Source organism: Pectinophora gossypiella, chromosome 6, assembly GCF_024362695.1.
Source record: "Pectinophora gossypiella chromosome 6, ilPecGoss1.1, whole genome shotgun sequence".
In the NCBI taxonomy this organism is placed as follows: domain Eukaryota; kingdom Metazoa; phylum Arthropoda; class Insecta; order Lepidoptera; family Gelechiidae; genus Pectinophora; species Pectinophora gossypiella.
In genome coordinates this window covers 1436612-1452949 of record NC_065409.1, presented here as the reverse complement: position 1 = coordinate 1452949, position 16338 = coordinate 1436612, and the positions used below count along the sequence as shown (strand labels likewise).

The window sequence follows — 16338 nt, the reverse complement described above, 5'->3', positions numbered from 1 at the left end:
TAGAAAGGACACAATTCCTTTAAAAGACACGAACAAACAGCAGAACAGTATTGTTGAATGTACGAATAAGTGTAGAAACTTATCAACGACATATTAATTAAGCGGAGCTCTTAAAGATTGGCAGATAACAGAGAGCTCTATGAGACACAAACAATAATAAAGAAACAGTCTCAATTGGCGTAATCGAATCGCTTTGAAAAGAGAATTTCTTTTGTTCCCGATCGACAAAGCAACATTTATACAAAGGTAATAAAAACCTTTCATGAAGACACCGAAATGTCTCTGAAGGCATAAGAAAACACTCTCAAAAGAAACTTTTACACACTTACATCGGATTTACATTACGGGGCGAAGACTAGGATGTTAGGAGCTGTAAGGGAGAGAGGGACAGGTTGTATCAATCGAGAGCAAGAAAATAAAGCATCGTACCTCCACAATCATCGCGCGATAAATATGTAAACGTGGTAAATCGAAGCGGGAGGCATACTGCATTATCATTCGGCGATATGTAAATTTATTCCAATAAACCGTCCCGTTTCTCGTTCGTTATAATATATTCGCAAACGAAGAGATAATTCCGAGCGCGTCCAGTATTAACATAACTTTTATTAAAGGAGTGGGCTGGAAGTCTCGACGACAAACAATGCACGATTCCGATTAATTTTCGACGTGAAAATCTGTTTTGCATTAGAATCGACTGTGGACACAGGAGTGCCAATGACGCTTCTAAGAGTTGCCGCAACTCGCTGCGGAGTTTCTTCGGATGTTTTACAAAAGACTTATGACGTCGCGTTAATCCGAAGTACTTCTAACGAAGCTTTGAACTCACACTGATATACCTTCTGTTTTAGATCTGTGGCTGTATTATAATAAGACATTATTCTCCACCAATAAAAAAACATCCATGGCCTGGGAAACCCTGACAGACATGTCAATAGGTAACCACTTTTCAAGATTGTCAGCCTCAAAAGGAAAACACTGTTCCAACGACAAAATTGTACCAGATCCAAAAACTACAACTATTTTTTTTGTGTGGATAAAAATCTTTAACTTAGGCGAAATAGACGCACTCATGGCTTATACAAAATAACATGAATCTGCACTTACACATACGCACTCACACACACACACACACACACACACACACACACACACACGCAATTAGGTATCAATATATGGTCGTAAGGCCCAAATGCCTTTTAAAATCCAAATCCCATTGTTTAACTATTGTGTCTGGAAATCCGGGCGTTACGAGGATAACAATAGTATTATAAACTATAAAAAAGGTACAAGATATTAAAGAAGAGCGGAGTCGTCTAGTACGCTTAAAAGAAATACGAAAATGCAATCATTGCTTTTTTAAAGAACGAAAAAGAACTGGCTCATGGGTTGACCTCATCAACCGACAAAGCAGAAGAAGAAATAACAAATGTATTATGCCGACCATAAAAATTGATAGATTGTGCGCTTACGTCGTAACACTAGATCTTTGACCCATGGACAGTATTTTATGGAAGATGGAAAGATAGCCGCAATGAATATGAATGCCTTGATCCTGCGTATTAAGGTTGTATTATGGTGGTCTTTTGGGAATTTGATGTGTCAGCAAAATGCTACCGCCCCGGGGTAGCTATACCAGAGTATCGGGGTTTCTTGACAACTTAGTCAAATGGGTTACTTTTAACGAAACGTCAAAACGAAAATTTTCTGTGGAATTGGATATAGATGCGTAAATCTTCGAATACTGATCAAATTCAAATTCAAAAATATCATTATTCGGTAGGTAACATAGAACTTACACTTTGATTCGTCATTTTTTACATAACAAACGTTTCATCCACCTAAATTACAGCAGCTTCTCACAACCTGCATTGCCGGGGAAAAGAAGCTGCATGCATAACTTCTATAGATAATCACTAATCTTACGATCTCATTTCTTGATGATGCTGCATAAAGTCACAAGGCTATTCCTAAAATCCTTACCTCATTAGGCTTGTTAAGCAGGCAGAGTCCTTGCCCGACCCTGAGTTCGTTGATGTAGTCATTCTTGGAGCAATCTGAGAACTTGTACGGCTGGACGTTCTCCAGACCGACGATGGACTGCGCCATGATGCATCCGTGCCAGTCGCGGCAGAAGCACTGCTCCCGCCCGTCGTCGTGGCTCATACCTGGGGACGAGGGAGTGTTAGACGATTCTTCCACGTCGCGGATTAGACCGGATCATTTCTTTAATTATCATTTTTCCGAAGCGTGTAGCTCGAAAACGGATGGGAATTTAGAAATGTGTATAATGACAAAGTTGTAGAAAACTTTATAAGCTAAACAATGGAATAACTGTAGAACGCACCATCTGAACAGAGCCATCTTTTATTTTTTGGGGAAGTTCCTTATGCAATTTGATTCTTTATCGCTGATAGGTAGGACAGCAGCTTTGTGAAGCACTGGACAAATTATGTAAAAGTTTTTTTATATGTAACTTAGTTAAAATGGAATCTAAACTTTCCGAAATATAAAGTATATTTATTTATATCATTAGGGTTCCGAACCTCAAAAGTTAAAACGGAAACCTTTTAGGATCACTTTGTTGTCCGTCTGTTGTGTTTGCTCTTGGCCCCAGACTTGCCCGAAGGCATTGACGAGGCCTAAGAAGGAGCGAGCTTGCCCAGAAGGTGCCTGTTTACTCTGGCCTTGAAAGCACCCGGCTTATATGCATTCAGAAATACAGAAGACGGAAGATTACTCCTTAGCAGTGCGCATAATGAAGGACGATGCGAAGCGCTTACAACAGTTTTAGGAGTATTTTTATTTAACAGTGTTATGGTTTTCGCCTCGTTATGATGATGATACCTACAAATCTCCCCTTAAACACGTTAGATTGTGAAGTGAACATTAAACTAAGGTTACAGCATTTACGTTCAAGACTCAGGTAATATAGGATACGTCCTTTGAACGAACTCCTTTGAATGGCCGTAATGGATGGGTGGCTTAACTGCTAAGACGTTCAAGCCTTTTCAAGCCGGCCCTATTGTTATATGAGGCCCTGGACAATATCCATATTAGAATGTGTAGTGGATATTAGATTCTAATTTTAAAAATATTAAGAAAATGAATTTAGAATAATTCAAAAATGGAAGGTATTGGCCGCGTTTGAAGGCGAGTTTCATTTTTAAAACAAAAGGTGATCACTCTCTTTTGTAAGTGTTTTGTAAGTATTTGGATCAACAAAAGGTTTTTCAAATTGGTAAATATTATTGTTTATACGAAGGCTTCCAACGACTTTAACGATAAAAAAATATTTACCATTAATACGACTCTGACAACAGATATTTTCGTCATTTTAGATATCTGTTTACATTAATTCGTATTTTTTAATATGCTTATTCTTTTATTCATAAATTCTGTGTTGGTTAATTTCAGGAATGTTGATGTTCTTTTGTTTTCATGAATCTTGTGTGCTCAATCCGCTGTTTTTACTATCGGTTAATTTTAGAAAATGTTAAATGGCTCACGACACTTTATTCCGTGAAATAATTATAAATTACTTATTGTAACTGCTTGTTTCAATTAGATTTCTTTGGCCAATTCACATAATCAAATATTCTTGTTAACATTTCTTGTTACTTGACCGGATTAACTACTTGGCCGGATTTATTACTTGGCCGGATTAACTATTTTACCGGATTAACTATTTGGCCGGATTAACTACTTGACCGATCCGACTTACCAATGTTATGTCCGATCATATGCGCCATGGTGCCGGCGAGGAGGTGAGGTTCGTACGTGTTGGTATCCACGGAGATGCCCACAGACTTGGGCGTGCACATCGTGTCCGGGACTGATATCCCGGATTCACCTCCCGGGAACGTCAGCCCCCTGTAGAAGAGATAGAAACATATTGAATTGGATACGAACATACATTCATAAAGTAACGGCGTCTGTGGTCCAGTGGTTGAGCGTTCAGCTCACGACCCGGAGGTCCCGGGTTCGAATCCCGGTGGGGACATATCATAAATATCACTTTTTGATCCCTAGTTTGGTAAGGCTGATCACCAGATTGTCCGAAAGTAAGATGATTTTTTCTTCAAGGAACTCTCGGCTTACTTGGGATAACATTTATGAAATGTAACGAAGTATTCAGGCAACCAAGAGATGTCGCTAAAAACTCACGCCAATTAAATATTACCAAGATGGAGTGTAACGCAGAAACGGAGATCTATAATCCAAGATGATTCGTTACAACTTACTCTCATATCTATATTTCTGCAATCAAAATCTCGACAAATATAAATCTAAATCCCGACACTTTTTGTTGGCACAATAGTTCTAAGTATTTATAAGCGTAACTTAGGTACTGGCAGAATATCAGTGTTGCTAAGAGTGGTATTTCTACTATCCTTCGCAACAACATGCTGAGTCAGTCCCTTTTCTTTATCTTCTCTACTATTGTACTGCACTGTTTTGGGAATAAAGTTATTCTATTCTATTCAATCCTTTTTGGGACTTCGTATCAAAAGTGGCTGCAGTGTCTTGTAGCTCTGCCAACCCCATTAACACTTTCAAGGACAGAACGTCTAATGACGTTCCGATTCCAAGGTAACATACTACCTATTATGAACCATCAATGACCCATGGTCTCTGTCCGTGAAAGGGTTAAGGACATATGTACGTTGTATGTATGCTACCAGCTCATCATTGTCCACCACACACGAGAAAAGTTCCCTAATTACTTTTCCACGCAAGAATATGTTACTTAAGCTCCGCACGAAAGTCCTTTAAATATGTTAATTGAGCATTAAAAAACAACGGGACTTTGCCCACCGAGTTTTAAGACCCCTGCCAAGCTATTACCCCTCAGTAAAACAGATTAAGTACATATGGGGTTCCCTTGTCCCTTTACGGGGCGTATTAAATGAAATAAAAGAGCGATATAATCTTTACTGTTGACCTTAAGAGGAGTAAAAACCGTAAAAACCTGAAAACAGACAATTTTGGCATAAGTAGGTCAGTCAATAATGATTTTGTTACCTTTATATTTTTTTTTTGAACTTAGTTCTTCCTCTTATCGTGTGGGTTGTAAGGTGGAATACCAGCCTCATCAATATCTGATTGGGCCGCCAAAGGCCCCTGACGTGGCTCATGTAACGATTACTCACTTATAGTAAATAGTAACTGGGACCAACGGCTTAACGTGCCTTCCGAAGCACGGATCATTTTACTTTCGGACAATCAGGTGATCAGCCTGTAATGTCCTAGCCAAACAAAGTAATTTTTGTGAAATGTCCCCATCGGGAATCGAACCCAGGACTTCCGGATCGTGAGCCCAACGCTCAACCACTGGACCACGGAGGTCGTTATCCCAATAGGGCTGGCCAAAGCCATGTCAAGTATATTGTGTACCAATCACCATCATTTGGCATTATCAATATTGTACAAATAATTTACCATTGCCAATATGATAAAGCAAACGGTTTCTTCCATATTATTGTGGGCAGAAAAAGGAAAAGTATAGGATTATTTCCTCTCACACAATCTGCAATAACAATTGCGTTTGGGTTCTGACTGAAATAAATATCACAAAGTGATTTTTGTGATATGTCCCCACTGGTATTCGAACGTGGGGCCTCCGGATCGTGAAACCAACGCTCAACCACTGGACCACAGAGGCCGTTTATGTACCTATTACCATGTAACACCTCAACTATTAGTGTCTTTGCAATGTTATATAAATGACTATGAATATTGCCTATTGGTCGACATTCTTGTACAGTCTGTCTAGTTTGTTAATGTCCCTTGCTAATTATCGCATTTCTGAATACAAACGAATGATAATTTCCATGTTCATTAATTATCAGATATTATCGTGTATCACAATTTGATGTGAACAAAACAACAAAAAAGTACTTAATTATAAATTCAAAAATTTATGTATGAACATGGAAATTAGCATTCGTTTGAATTCGGAAATGCGATAATCGCCGAGGGACTTCATTGTGATCGATGAAAATAACAACTACGTTGACATTTTAGACAATTACAACTTACAGCTAAAAAATTACAACTTAATTCATATTTACTGTAGACTATAATATTTCAAAGATTCCAAGGATATTGTTTTAGAGGAAAAGGAACGTGTAAATGATACATTTCAATAACTTTCATTTAATCACTGTGCAATATTGAGCTCATAACTGAGCAGACGAATGAATTGTTAAAATAAAATGATTATACGAAGGCTTCTTGAGAAGATATAATGTATAATAATCTCCCGTGTTTGGCGACTCTTATTACAAAGAATTAGGACGATAGAGAATTCGGAATCAATAGGTATTCATTGCCAGGCTCTCTAACGAATATACCAGAACTGGGGGGTGACATTGAAGCAGTTCACATAAACAAGTAATATTGCTATTTGACATTTGTGTGTATTGCGCACTTACTTTTATACGCGCAAATTGCAATAATGCTTTTTTAGATGATTTGCTGCGATGCGGCCTTTTTTACCTCTCTGTTTTATAATATAAACAGTAGCTAAGGAAAACAAAAGACAACATTTCATGTTTGGACTTCATTTATCGTCGATGTAAGAAGATATTTTTACCAAAACATCGTAAATCAATTTGTTATATGATCAGGGACTTACATAATAAGATACGCACCTAAAATAATAGCCTGGGGGTTGCGATATTCAGAAGCCTCAATAAGTTGGCTATATCTATGTTGCTTGTATACATAAAGTTATCATTATTAATCAGGCTAATATCACCATGGTTGCAGACGATCGTTGATTTGAAGACGAGATATTAAATTAGGTACCTATTATTAAACAGAACGACCAATTCAGTACAATAGGTGATGGCTGAATGTAAAACTGTAAAATAAATAAATAAATATTTCAGTCTTCTTATCGTGTGGGTTGTGAGGTGGAATGATGATGATGATGATGATGACGCGATCTAGCCGATTTCGGCTACGGCGACTGCTTCAACTCCGACGTTCATGTGCTCGCATGTGGCTTATATAGCCAATCTTATTGGAAAAGATCCTCGCACATAGTGGGCATTTGAGTACACCATTTACAAAGAACAACAACGTCATCAACCCTGGTGTCAGGGTTATTATTGAGCTGCCAAAGGCCCCGCATGACTCGTGTAACGACTACATACTTACATCAGTAAGTACTAACCTGGATCATCGGATTATCGTGCCTTCCAAAGCACGTAATATTTCAATAAAGATAACATTTTACACGTCATAGAAGGGAAGCTACAAGCAAAGAGAGGAAGGGAAACACCAAGAAGAGCTTACATGGAACAGATTCAAGACAAGGTGAACGTCGTGTCTTATAAGGCCTTTGATAGACAAGAATGGAGAATACTACACCGACAAGAGCGTGGCTCTTAAATTAGTGACGATGAACATTTTACTGTAGCTTCGGTAAGAATTAGATCTGTCAAAGTATGTAAGCTAGGGTTGTGACGTTTATTAGTAAGTATAGTGATTTATCATTATTAAAACACATAATAACGGGTTCTTACGGCGTTTAAAGCAGGGATATGAGACTCCCGATATTGCATGTGGTAGGTGTTGTAAAAAGCTTAAAACGGCCTAATGTGGTGACAAAACGTGAGGACACAGTGAGTGCGGTTTGTCGTAGCGAGTCTAATGCGAGTTCAGATGGTTCCGAACATTCCAATATCAAATACATAAACAAGCGGCAAAAAAATGCCGTTATTATGTGTTTTAATTATGATACTAACCGCGTAAATTTAAAACAGTGATTTATCAGTTGAGGTTAGGTCGATCGATTCTGTTCTATCTAACCCCTGAAAGTTCCCTGAAATTACATTCACGAATTGTCACGTAATGATAATATGATAATAATGGAACGAAAGTTTTCGCAGTTTTCAACAAATTACGAACTAGTTTCAACAACAACTAAATTGATTTTGGTCCGATTTGGAATGTAATAAATTATTTCGGAAATAACACGGCGTGACGGTTTACGGAAAATAATAATTTCGATATCAGTAATCAGATATTGTATTCAGAAATAGCTCTAAAACTTTAGATGAAGTTATAGTTATACATAGGTTATGAGAAGCTGCCTGTGAGCTACGCTGATCACCTCATTGTCCAAAAGTAAGATGATCCGTGCTTCGGAAGGCACGTTAAGCCGTTGGTCCCGGTTACTACATACTGATGTAAGTAAGTAGTCGATATGTGAGCCATGTCAGGGGCCTTTGGCGGCTCAACAGTAACCCTGGTCCCAGGGTTGATGAGGTTGGTACCTCATAACCTGCACGATAGAAGAAGAAGAAGATGGTCGAGCCAACTGTGTTAGTGGAAACTGCACTTGAAATAAATCAATGGTGCAAGTCCGATACCAGGGTTCGATCCGGTGTTCCCCGTTTTAGAAGCAAATCGGTGTACCACAGGACGACATTGACTATTATGCTAAGTCTCAGGCATAGAATTACAAAACTCATCACGAGACTCGGCATATTTATCGTGAACTTTAAAACCGACTGATCAGTCTGACACCAGAGATGGATTCGACAAAGTTTATAACAAGAGAACAACCGACCGAGCTGGCAAATTATGACAAAGACACCTCGACTTCGAGAAAGTTCCCCGACGAAATTCGCGATACCGCCGAGTTTCATTCGAGTTTCCAGTTACTGATTTTGCAAATTATTGACGCTTCAGATACAAACGAAGGGTAAAGAGGTGTGATTCCAAAGCTGATAACAAATGAAGAAACTATCGACAACTTTTATTGATGTTAACTACTTGGCCGGACAAATGGGGAGCGTCCAGAACGATATTTAAGATAACCCAGGCGCCCAGTCAAACTACCGAAGGCTGGAGACAGTACCTACATACATGATGCCATTTAGTGAGACTTAGGGTGGTATTAATAAAATAATCTCCGCTGAGATTGCTGTTTTTATGAGAACTGTCACATTGATATGATCTTGAGGGAAGTCTCTTAAGCTGAGATTAGTTTTTTAATACCACCCTTAGAGTTCAATTTGTCAAAAAAGTTAATGAGACATGGTGCTAACGTGTATATGTCGTGGCCAGATCATAGAATTGATCATTTCATTATGTGCTCGATCATTTCATGAAATGATCATATTTCATGAAATAGAATATCATTCGTTGGCCACGTCATGATGTAGTTTGGCCAGATCAATGAACACAAAACGTTTAACGATATGAGCAACTAAATGCGTGATTACTTCATGATATGGCCAAACGTTGGCAATCATATCGTAAAATTAGTAACATTATCCACCGATAGTGGCACTGGTGTCGATTATATTTAAAACTTGATTGCTATTATAATCGATGAATCAATGTTATTGTTCAATTTTCCATATCGAATAGGTACATAATTTTGAACTTAAGAAATTAATCGACTATTCGCATTTTTATTACACCACATAGCATGGACACCGCCTACATTAACGATATGGCTAAACGTTGATTGATATATTATTAAACGTTGACGATTCAACGATATGGTCAATTTAATTTGGCCATTTCATGAAATGGTCGACCACATCATGCAATGATCAATTTTACGATCTGGCCACGACATGTACATGAATGCATTATCTGTTTTATTTAATAAATATTCCTTTCTAGAACAAACTCTTTCAATCACCTTAACGTGCCTCCATCAAGGGAGCTGTCACTAATCTACGCGGATCTACACACACGTTTAATTTGATTGCGAATGGTTTAGGATTACGCAGGACCAGTGCTCAGATCGCTTCCGACGTTCGTAGCTAAAACGTTTTGCATTACAACTCAAGTGGTTTCCAAACCGAAGGCTTATAGACTCTCACAGCCAATAAGTGAGTTGACGAGGGTGAAGACATGTCTTTATGAATTATCATTTACGTAATTTCTTTGCGTGGCTTCAGCTGCCTTTGTAGTGTAAGGCTGAGTTTCCACCAAAGACGAGGGAGAATGAAGAATCGATTTATAGGAGATACGCTGAGAGACGTTACTAAATCTTTTAAGGGGCAATGTATACGTGTTTACAATAAGATTCCCATTGACATTCAAAATTTGCCTTTCAACTGTTTTAAGACAGTAGTTAAACAAAAACTTTACAAAAAAGGTTATTATAAAGTTAGTGATTATTTAGAAGATATGAATGCATGGGATTAACTGTCTGAGAACTGATATTAGGCAGCTAAATTACTCAATTGTATACCAATATTTTATGTTTATTTTTATTTTTTTAAAGAACGTCTAGGGCCCTGTGCCGAGGTTTTTCTTGCAGCTTCTTTTCCCCGGCTATACAGGTTGTGAGAAGCTGCAGTAGTTTTAGGCGGATGAGACGTTCGTTATCTATGTAAAAATTGACGATTCAAAGTGTAACTATGTTATCAACTGAATAAAGATATTTTTGAATTTGAATTTGAATATAAAGGAAGCGGTTCTATATTGGTTCTTAACAAACAAATCCATCGCTACACTGCCTAGCACGTCTTTGGTGGAAACGCAGCAGCAGCGAAGGTGGTTTAGCCAAGATGCAAACGATTCTGACAATCGACAGTGACAGTGACAAAAATACTAATAAGCGCTTTATAATGAATGATTGACAGGATCAATGAACTAAAATGGCATGTGGAATTGGATCGTGTACTAAGTTCAAAACAAATTATGAAATTCTGAATACTAAATAAAGACAGATTTCTTTCTTCTATTTAACTTATTTACGAATTTTAATCAAGTTTTTCTATGACGTTACAGTGTGCTTTTTCATACAAATTCCATAAAAAAAAATTTAAACGAATTAATGAAATGTAAATCGCTTTATTTTATTATTTATTATATTAACAGCCTCCGTGGTCTAGTGGTTAGAGCGTTAGGCTCAAGATCTGGAGGTCCGGGTTCGATTCCCGATGGGGACATTGTCGAAATCACTTTGTGAGACTGTCCTTTGTTTGGTAAGGGGTTTTCAATCTTGAATCACCTGTTGTCCGAAAAAGTAAGATGATTCCGTGCTTCGGAAGGCACGTTAAGCCGTTGGTCCCGGCTATTAGCCGTAATAACACCTCCACCAACCCGCAGTGGAGCAGCGTGGTGGAGTATGCTCCATACCCCCTCCGGTTGTTTGAGGGGAGGCCTGTGCAAAGCAGTGGGACGTATATAGGCAGTTTATGTTAATCGCTTTACAATATTTTATTTTTATAATTTTCATTTTAAGTTTGGGTTCTATGCAGCTTAAAACACAATATGGGACTAACAATAAAAAAAAACATTATTCCGACAGGAAATTCCACTTGATGTCGACTCAGAATCATGGTCTGAATCGCCCCTAAAAGTTTTCGTTACGGTGTCACTAACACCCCCTATAGTTCAACGTTCGGAGTCAAAAAGACACGCCCCTAAACGCAAATCCGTTATCAGATCAGCATGTCGATTTGCAACTGACGGTGAAATATGACAGGATTTTCTAATTTGTTAAAATTACGACGATAACCCGCGATTTACGTTTCGCTAGCAAATATTTTGACGATTACAAAACGGCGTTTAGCGACGGCTCTTCTTGCCTTTTTGATTTTAGTGTTACGGTCACGAGTACTAGTATGTATACATTTTGAAACCATGTCACATTAAATTTTTTGCAAATGAAACCGTAAGTCTCATTAAATGTCAAATATGATAGTGCGACAAGGTTCTAAAGTGGGTAGGTACATGATATTACTCATGTCTGTACATGTTTTGGTGTAGGTCCTTATGGCCTGTTTTACAAGTATTTAAAACTTCTTGTTACATCTGACTGACTGACTGACATAGTCTATCTAGAATTATTATTTTACTAGCCCGCACCATGCCCAAAAGGGCAAAGCTCTCTTTCCCCTTCTTCTACTCCACGGAATAGAAGAAAGAAGTCGGAAAGGCCCTATCGCGCATTTCGTATGAGAACCGCTGTCGCCGGTTCAACCCCACTCTCTCTTTTTTTTTTTTTTCAAATTCAAAAATATCTTTATTCAGTAGGTAACATAGTTACACTTTGAATCGTCAATTTTTACATAACGAACGTCTCATCCGCCTTTTACTACTAAACCTACAAACAGATACCTACGATAGCTCTACTGCTTCTCAAATTCCATAGCCACTTTACCGGCAATATACATTTTTTGTCAAATAAACATTATTCTATTCTAGCAGTCAATCTTCAGATGATATCGCTTGTAAAGCAAACTTAATTCACATGAATTCAAACGTAGGCACATCAAAAGGTTATGATACCCTTAATATTTCATCCGGATAGATGTTAAAAGCAGCAGCTGTTTAAAATGCATACAGAACTGCAATATATCCCCGCATTTCAAGTTTTGCATAACCGTTAAACTATGCGATGAACTGTGAGACCAAACATGAATTAATCTCATACACCTTATTTACATCTGTAACCGTTTATCGCTCAACGTTTCCAGAAGCGAAAATTCATGCTCGTTTTAAAACCGTACAAAATTCGCTTTTACCCCATAAGCAGATTCGTTTATCGTTCAAATCGCTCGGTTCGCTCGCATTCGGGATTAATTCTGAAGCTGTTAGCAGACCTGCTACTACGCTATATCTCGAAATTACGTCAAAGCGAAAAGGGTTATAAGCAGAGTGGAGGAGTGCTCGCCGACGCTGCAAGTTGTCTATCCCGGAATATTTGTAAAACTTTGTAAATGCGCCCCGGTTTATCGTGTTAATTAAGATTTAAGGGCGAATTTTGGGAAAGGCGCGAATTATTTAAGGTTGAAGCGGCGGGTTTGTGTTAATTCCTTTGATAAACAGTTAGTGCTAATAGGATTTTACAGTGCCAAGAGATTTTGATTACATTTAATTTTTTAGTTGGCGGATGTCTCATTTAAACTCCTAAAACATCCGTGTCTTTGCCCAAGTGGATAATCGGGTTGCTGCTTATCTCGTTCCAAAACCTGTATAATTGATCTCATTAATCAAAATTGACAAGCCATAGACGCAATTTTTATTAATTACGTCTGTCCTCTGTTACGACATGCTTGAGTAAAGATAATGTAAAGTTGTTTATAAGGAATAAATGAAAATATGAAGTATGAGTTCAGCTCCGTTACGATAATATTGAATTTGCGTAATCATTCCTGATCCATTTATATTTTTTTATACATACATACATGAACTCACGCCTTTTTCCCACTGGGGTAAGCAGATACTATGGAATACCGTTTGAAAAGAATAAGAAATTGTTTATTATAATAAGGACGCCACATACCAAAAACAACAAAATAACATCACTTATTCAAAGAACAATTACCCACTAATTTGTGATCACCCACTCCGCAATGTACATGAAATTGTATTTGTAATTTACAATTGTAAGTTTTATGAAACAGGCCCCTGACCTTCCAACCCGCGAAGGGTAAACCATCCCAATATAAGTTAGGTCACATACCTCCAAAATACATTTATCGGGAATGTGGGTTTCCTGACGATGTTTTTCTTCACCGCTGAGCACGTGATTATCATTTATGATCCAAATATGGATTCGAAAACATATTCGAAAATAATTGGTTTAGGCCTATGCTAGGATTCGACCAACTGGGCTACCACAGCTCCCGCTAACTCGGCGCTAACTAATTCTTTCTTTTGAATTATTCTGATAAAAGGATTCTTATTATCTTTTTTCCTTTTATACACTTAAAAGAACAGCCTCCGTAGTCTAGTGGTTAGAGCGTTAGGCTCACGATCTGGAGGTCCGGGTTCGTTTCCCGATGGGGACATTGACGAAATCACTTTGTGAGACTGTCCTTTGTTTGGTAAGGACTTTTCAGGCTTGAATCACCTGATTGTCCGAAAAAGTAAGATGATTCCGTGCTTCGGAGGGCACGTTAAGCCGTTGGTCCCGGCTATTAGCCGTAAAAACACCTCCACCAACCCGCAGTTGATTGATTGAGGGGAGGCCTGTGCCCAGCAGTGGGACGTATATAGGCAGTTTATGTACACTTAAAAGATGAAGTCAACTCACGTGAGCAACTGCGTGGTATCTTTCTCGACGGTGAACAGTTTTCTGGCAGTGTAGTCGCTGAACTTGAGGATTGCCCTGGTGATGTCCTGCTTGCGGTCGATGTCTGCCCGGTCAGCGCCCTGCCACGACTCGATGTACACCAGGGATACTCTCGTGTTCAGCGTTCGGAAGTACTGTGGACAACGGGTCATGATTAAATAAGGTCGATCCCAAAATAAAAAGCTTGAAATAAGACCATATTTCTCTGAAATTCTTCCTAATAGTGATGTTGGCCGTGGTATGCAAACTCTTAAGATATATTGGCATATTTAAAATAGATTGGGATGAGATATATTGATCAAAGGAATTTTTAGACAATGTGTCCTGAGACGTTACATAACATAAGCTCACGCCTATATCGCAATTGGGGTAGTCAGAGATATATCCATCGCAAGATAGTACCCACACCGCTCCGAGTTTTCTGTTATACCAACGTGATAGGAGGTGAGCGGTACATACATAACCTCACGCCTATTTCCCACCGGGGTAAGCAGAGTTTATCGAATTCCAATTTACTTGGATTCAGACACACTTCTCCTCCACATTCATCAATTGTTTTATGTATGAAACGTACGCCGGTTTATCGTACAAAACTTTTCCTAAGGACATCTCCAATTCGGTCAAAGTACGTCCTTCAGAGAACATTATGTTTCCAGCATGTGATGGGAACATACGGTAATACGGACCTATACGCACACCCCAGACACTTCATACAAAAAACCTCATTTTACACAGACACTACACACTGACGTTATCGTACACGCGCGTATGTGTGTGACATCTGACGTCTATACGATTGAAGACTAAAGTAAGACCGAGGAGGGGTGAGGTAAACCTAGCTCAGTCTTTGGTGGGGAGCGGAGAGTTGCCGTATAGGTAAGCTCATCACTAATTTAAGAGCTACGCTCTTGTCGGTGTAGCGTTCTCCATTCTTGTCTTTCAAAGGCCAATTGTAGCACTTCCTTATAAGTCACGACACTCGCCTTTTCCTTAGTCTGTTCCATATAAGTTCTTCTTAGTCTTCCCTTTCCTCTCTTTCCTTGTAGCTTCCCTTCTATGATGCTTTTAGTAAATTCGTCGTGTCTTATAGGTAAGCCAGAGTGACAAATTTTGTGCGCATGTTCAACAGTGATTTGACAATAGCCTAATAACAATAACCGTAACATTAAAATTTTATGGACCTTGTTCAGTTAAGTTTGGGAGTCAAATTGCTTGAAAAGTTTCACCGTTGGGGTTAATGTCTTATTGATGACTTGTTGTTGTCCTCCATTAAGATTGGTTTTGTTTGTGTATCTTTCTGATCAAGTTTCCGTTGTTTTAAGATAAGAATCGCAAATCATCATCTTCTTAGCGTCGTCCCTTGTGATGTTGTCTGCACATTTGACAGGTCTGGTTTTTTACAGAAGCAACGGCTTGTCTGTCTTGCCAACCCGCGAAGGGAAAAGTAGCCCTACAGGTTAGGTCACATACCTCCGAAACGCATTTTATGAATGTAGGATAAGGAACGCAGATATCAAAATCTAATAAGATTGGTTAAACCAGAATGTGGCTTTCCGCATGAAACGTTTTTGTATTAAGTACCTCAAGTATCAAAATTATCCAAATGTTATGACAATATTCATGCGTAATCATCTAAAGGCGCCACAACGAAACTTCGCTGGGATCGAAAGCACAGGAACTTGAATCAGATAAGAGGAAGTATAAAGTACTTTCCATTATAAAGCAGATAATGTCCTAAGTTCAACATAAAATATGTTTTACCTGAAACACACCTTTATAATCTCTACGTGTGAAACTACATTTGAGTTTTCACATCGTTTTATGTTATTGCTGTTTTATCTGTGGTTGGTGAGTCTGTGTCTATTAATTACAGTTCAGCCTCTGTGGTTTAGTGGTAAGAACATTGGTCTCTCGATGTAGAAGTTCCGGGTTCGATTCCCGATGGGGACTAATCACAAAAATCATCATCATCACCAGCCCATTAACGTCCCCACTGCTGGGGCACGGGCCTTCCCTATGGATGGATAGGAAGATCGGGCCTTAAACCACCACGCGGGCCCAGTGCGGATTGGTGATAATTAACGACAGCTAATGCAGCCGGGACCAACGGCTTAACGTGCCTTCCGAAGCACGGAGGAGCTCGAGATGAAAACTTTTTTTTGTGGTCACCCATCTTATGACCGGCTTTTGCGAAAGTTGCTTAACTTCAACAATCGCAGACCGAGCGCGTTTACCGCAGAAAAATATGTAATCCCCCATTTTGTACCGGCGGC

General features: G+C 38.8%; 1 protein-coding gene across 1 annotated transcript in view; it reads right to left on the bottom strand.

Moving 5' to 3' along the window:
* The window catches only part of LOC126367298 (disintegrin and metalloproteinase domain-containing protein 11), a 371689-nt gene that overhangs the window by 38637 nt on the left and 316714 nt on the right, over positions 1–16338 (bottom strand). The window contains exons 9-11 of the mRNA XM_050010750.1: positions 14027–14199; positions 3725–3873; positions 1984–2168 (exon numbers count right to left, since the gene is read on the bottom strand). Coding sequence (XP_049866707.1) covers positions 1984–2168; positions 3725–3873; positions 14027–14199 — 507 coding nt within the window. The remainder of the gene's footprint in view (positions 1–1983; positions 2169–3724; positions 3874–14026; positions 14200–16338) is intronic.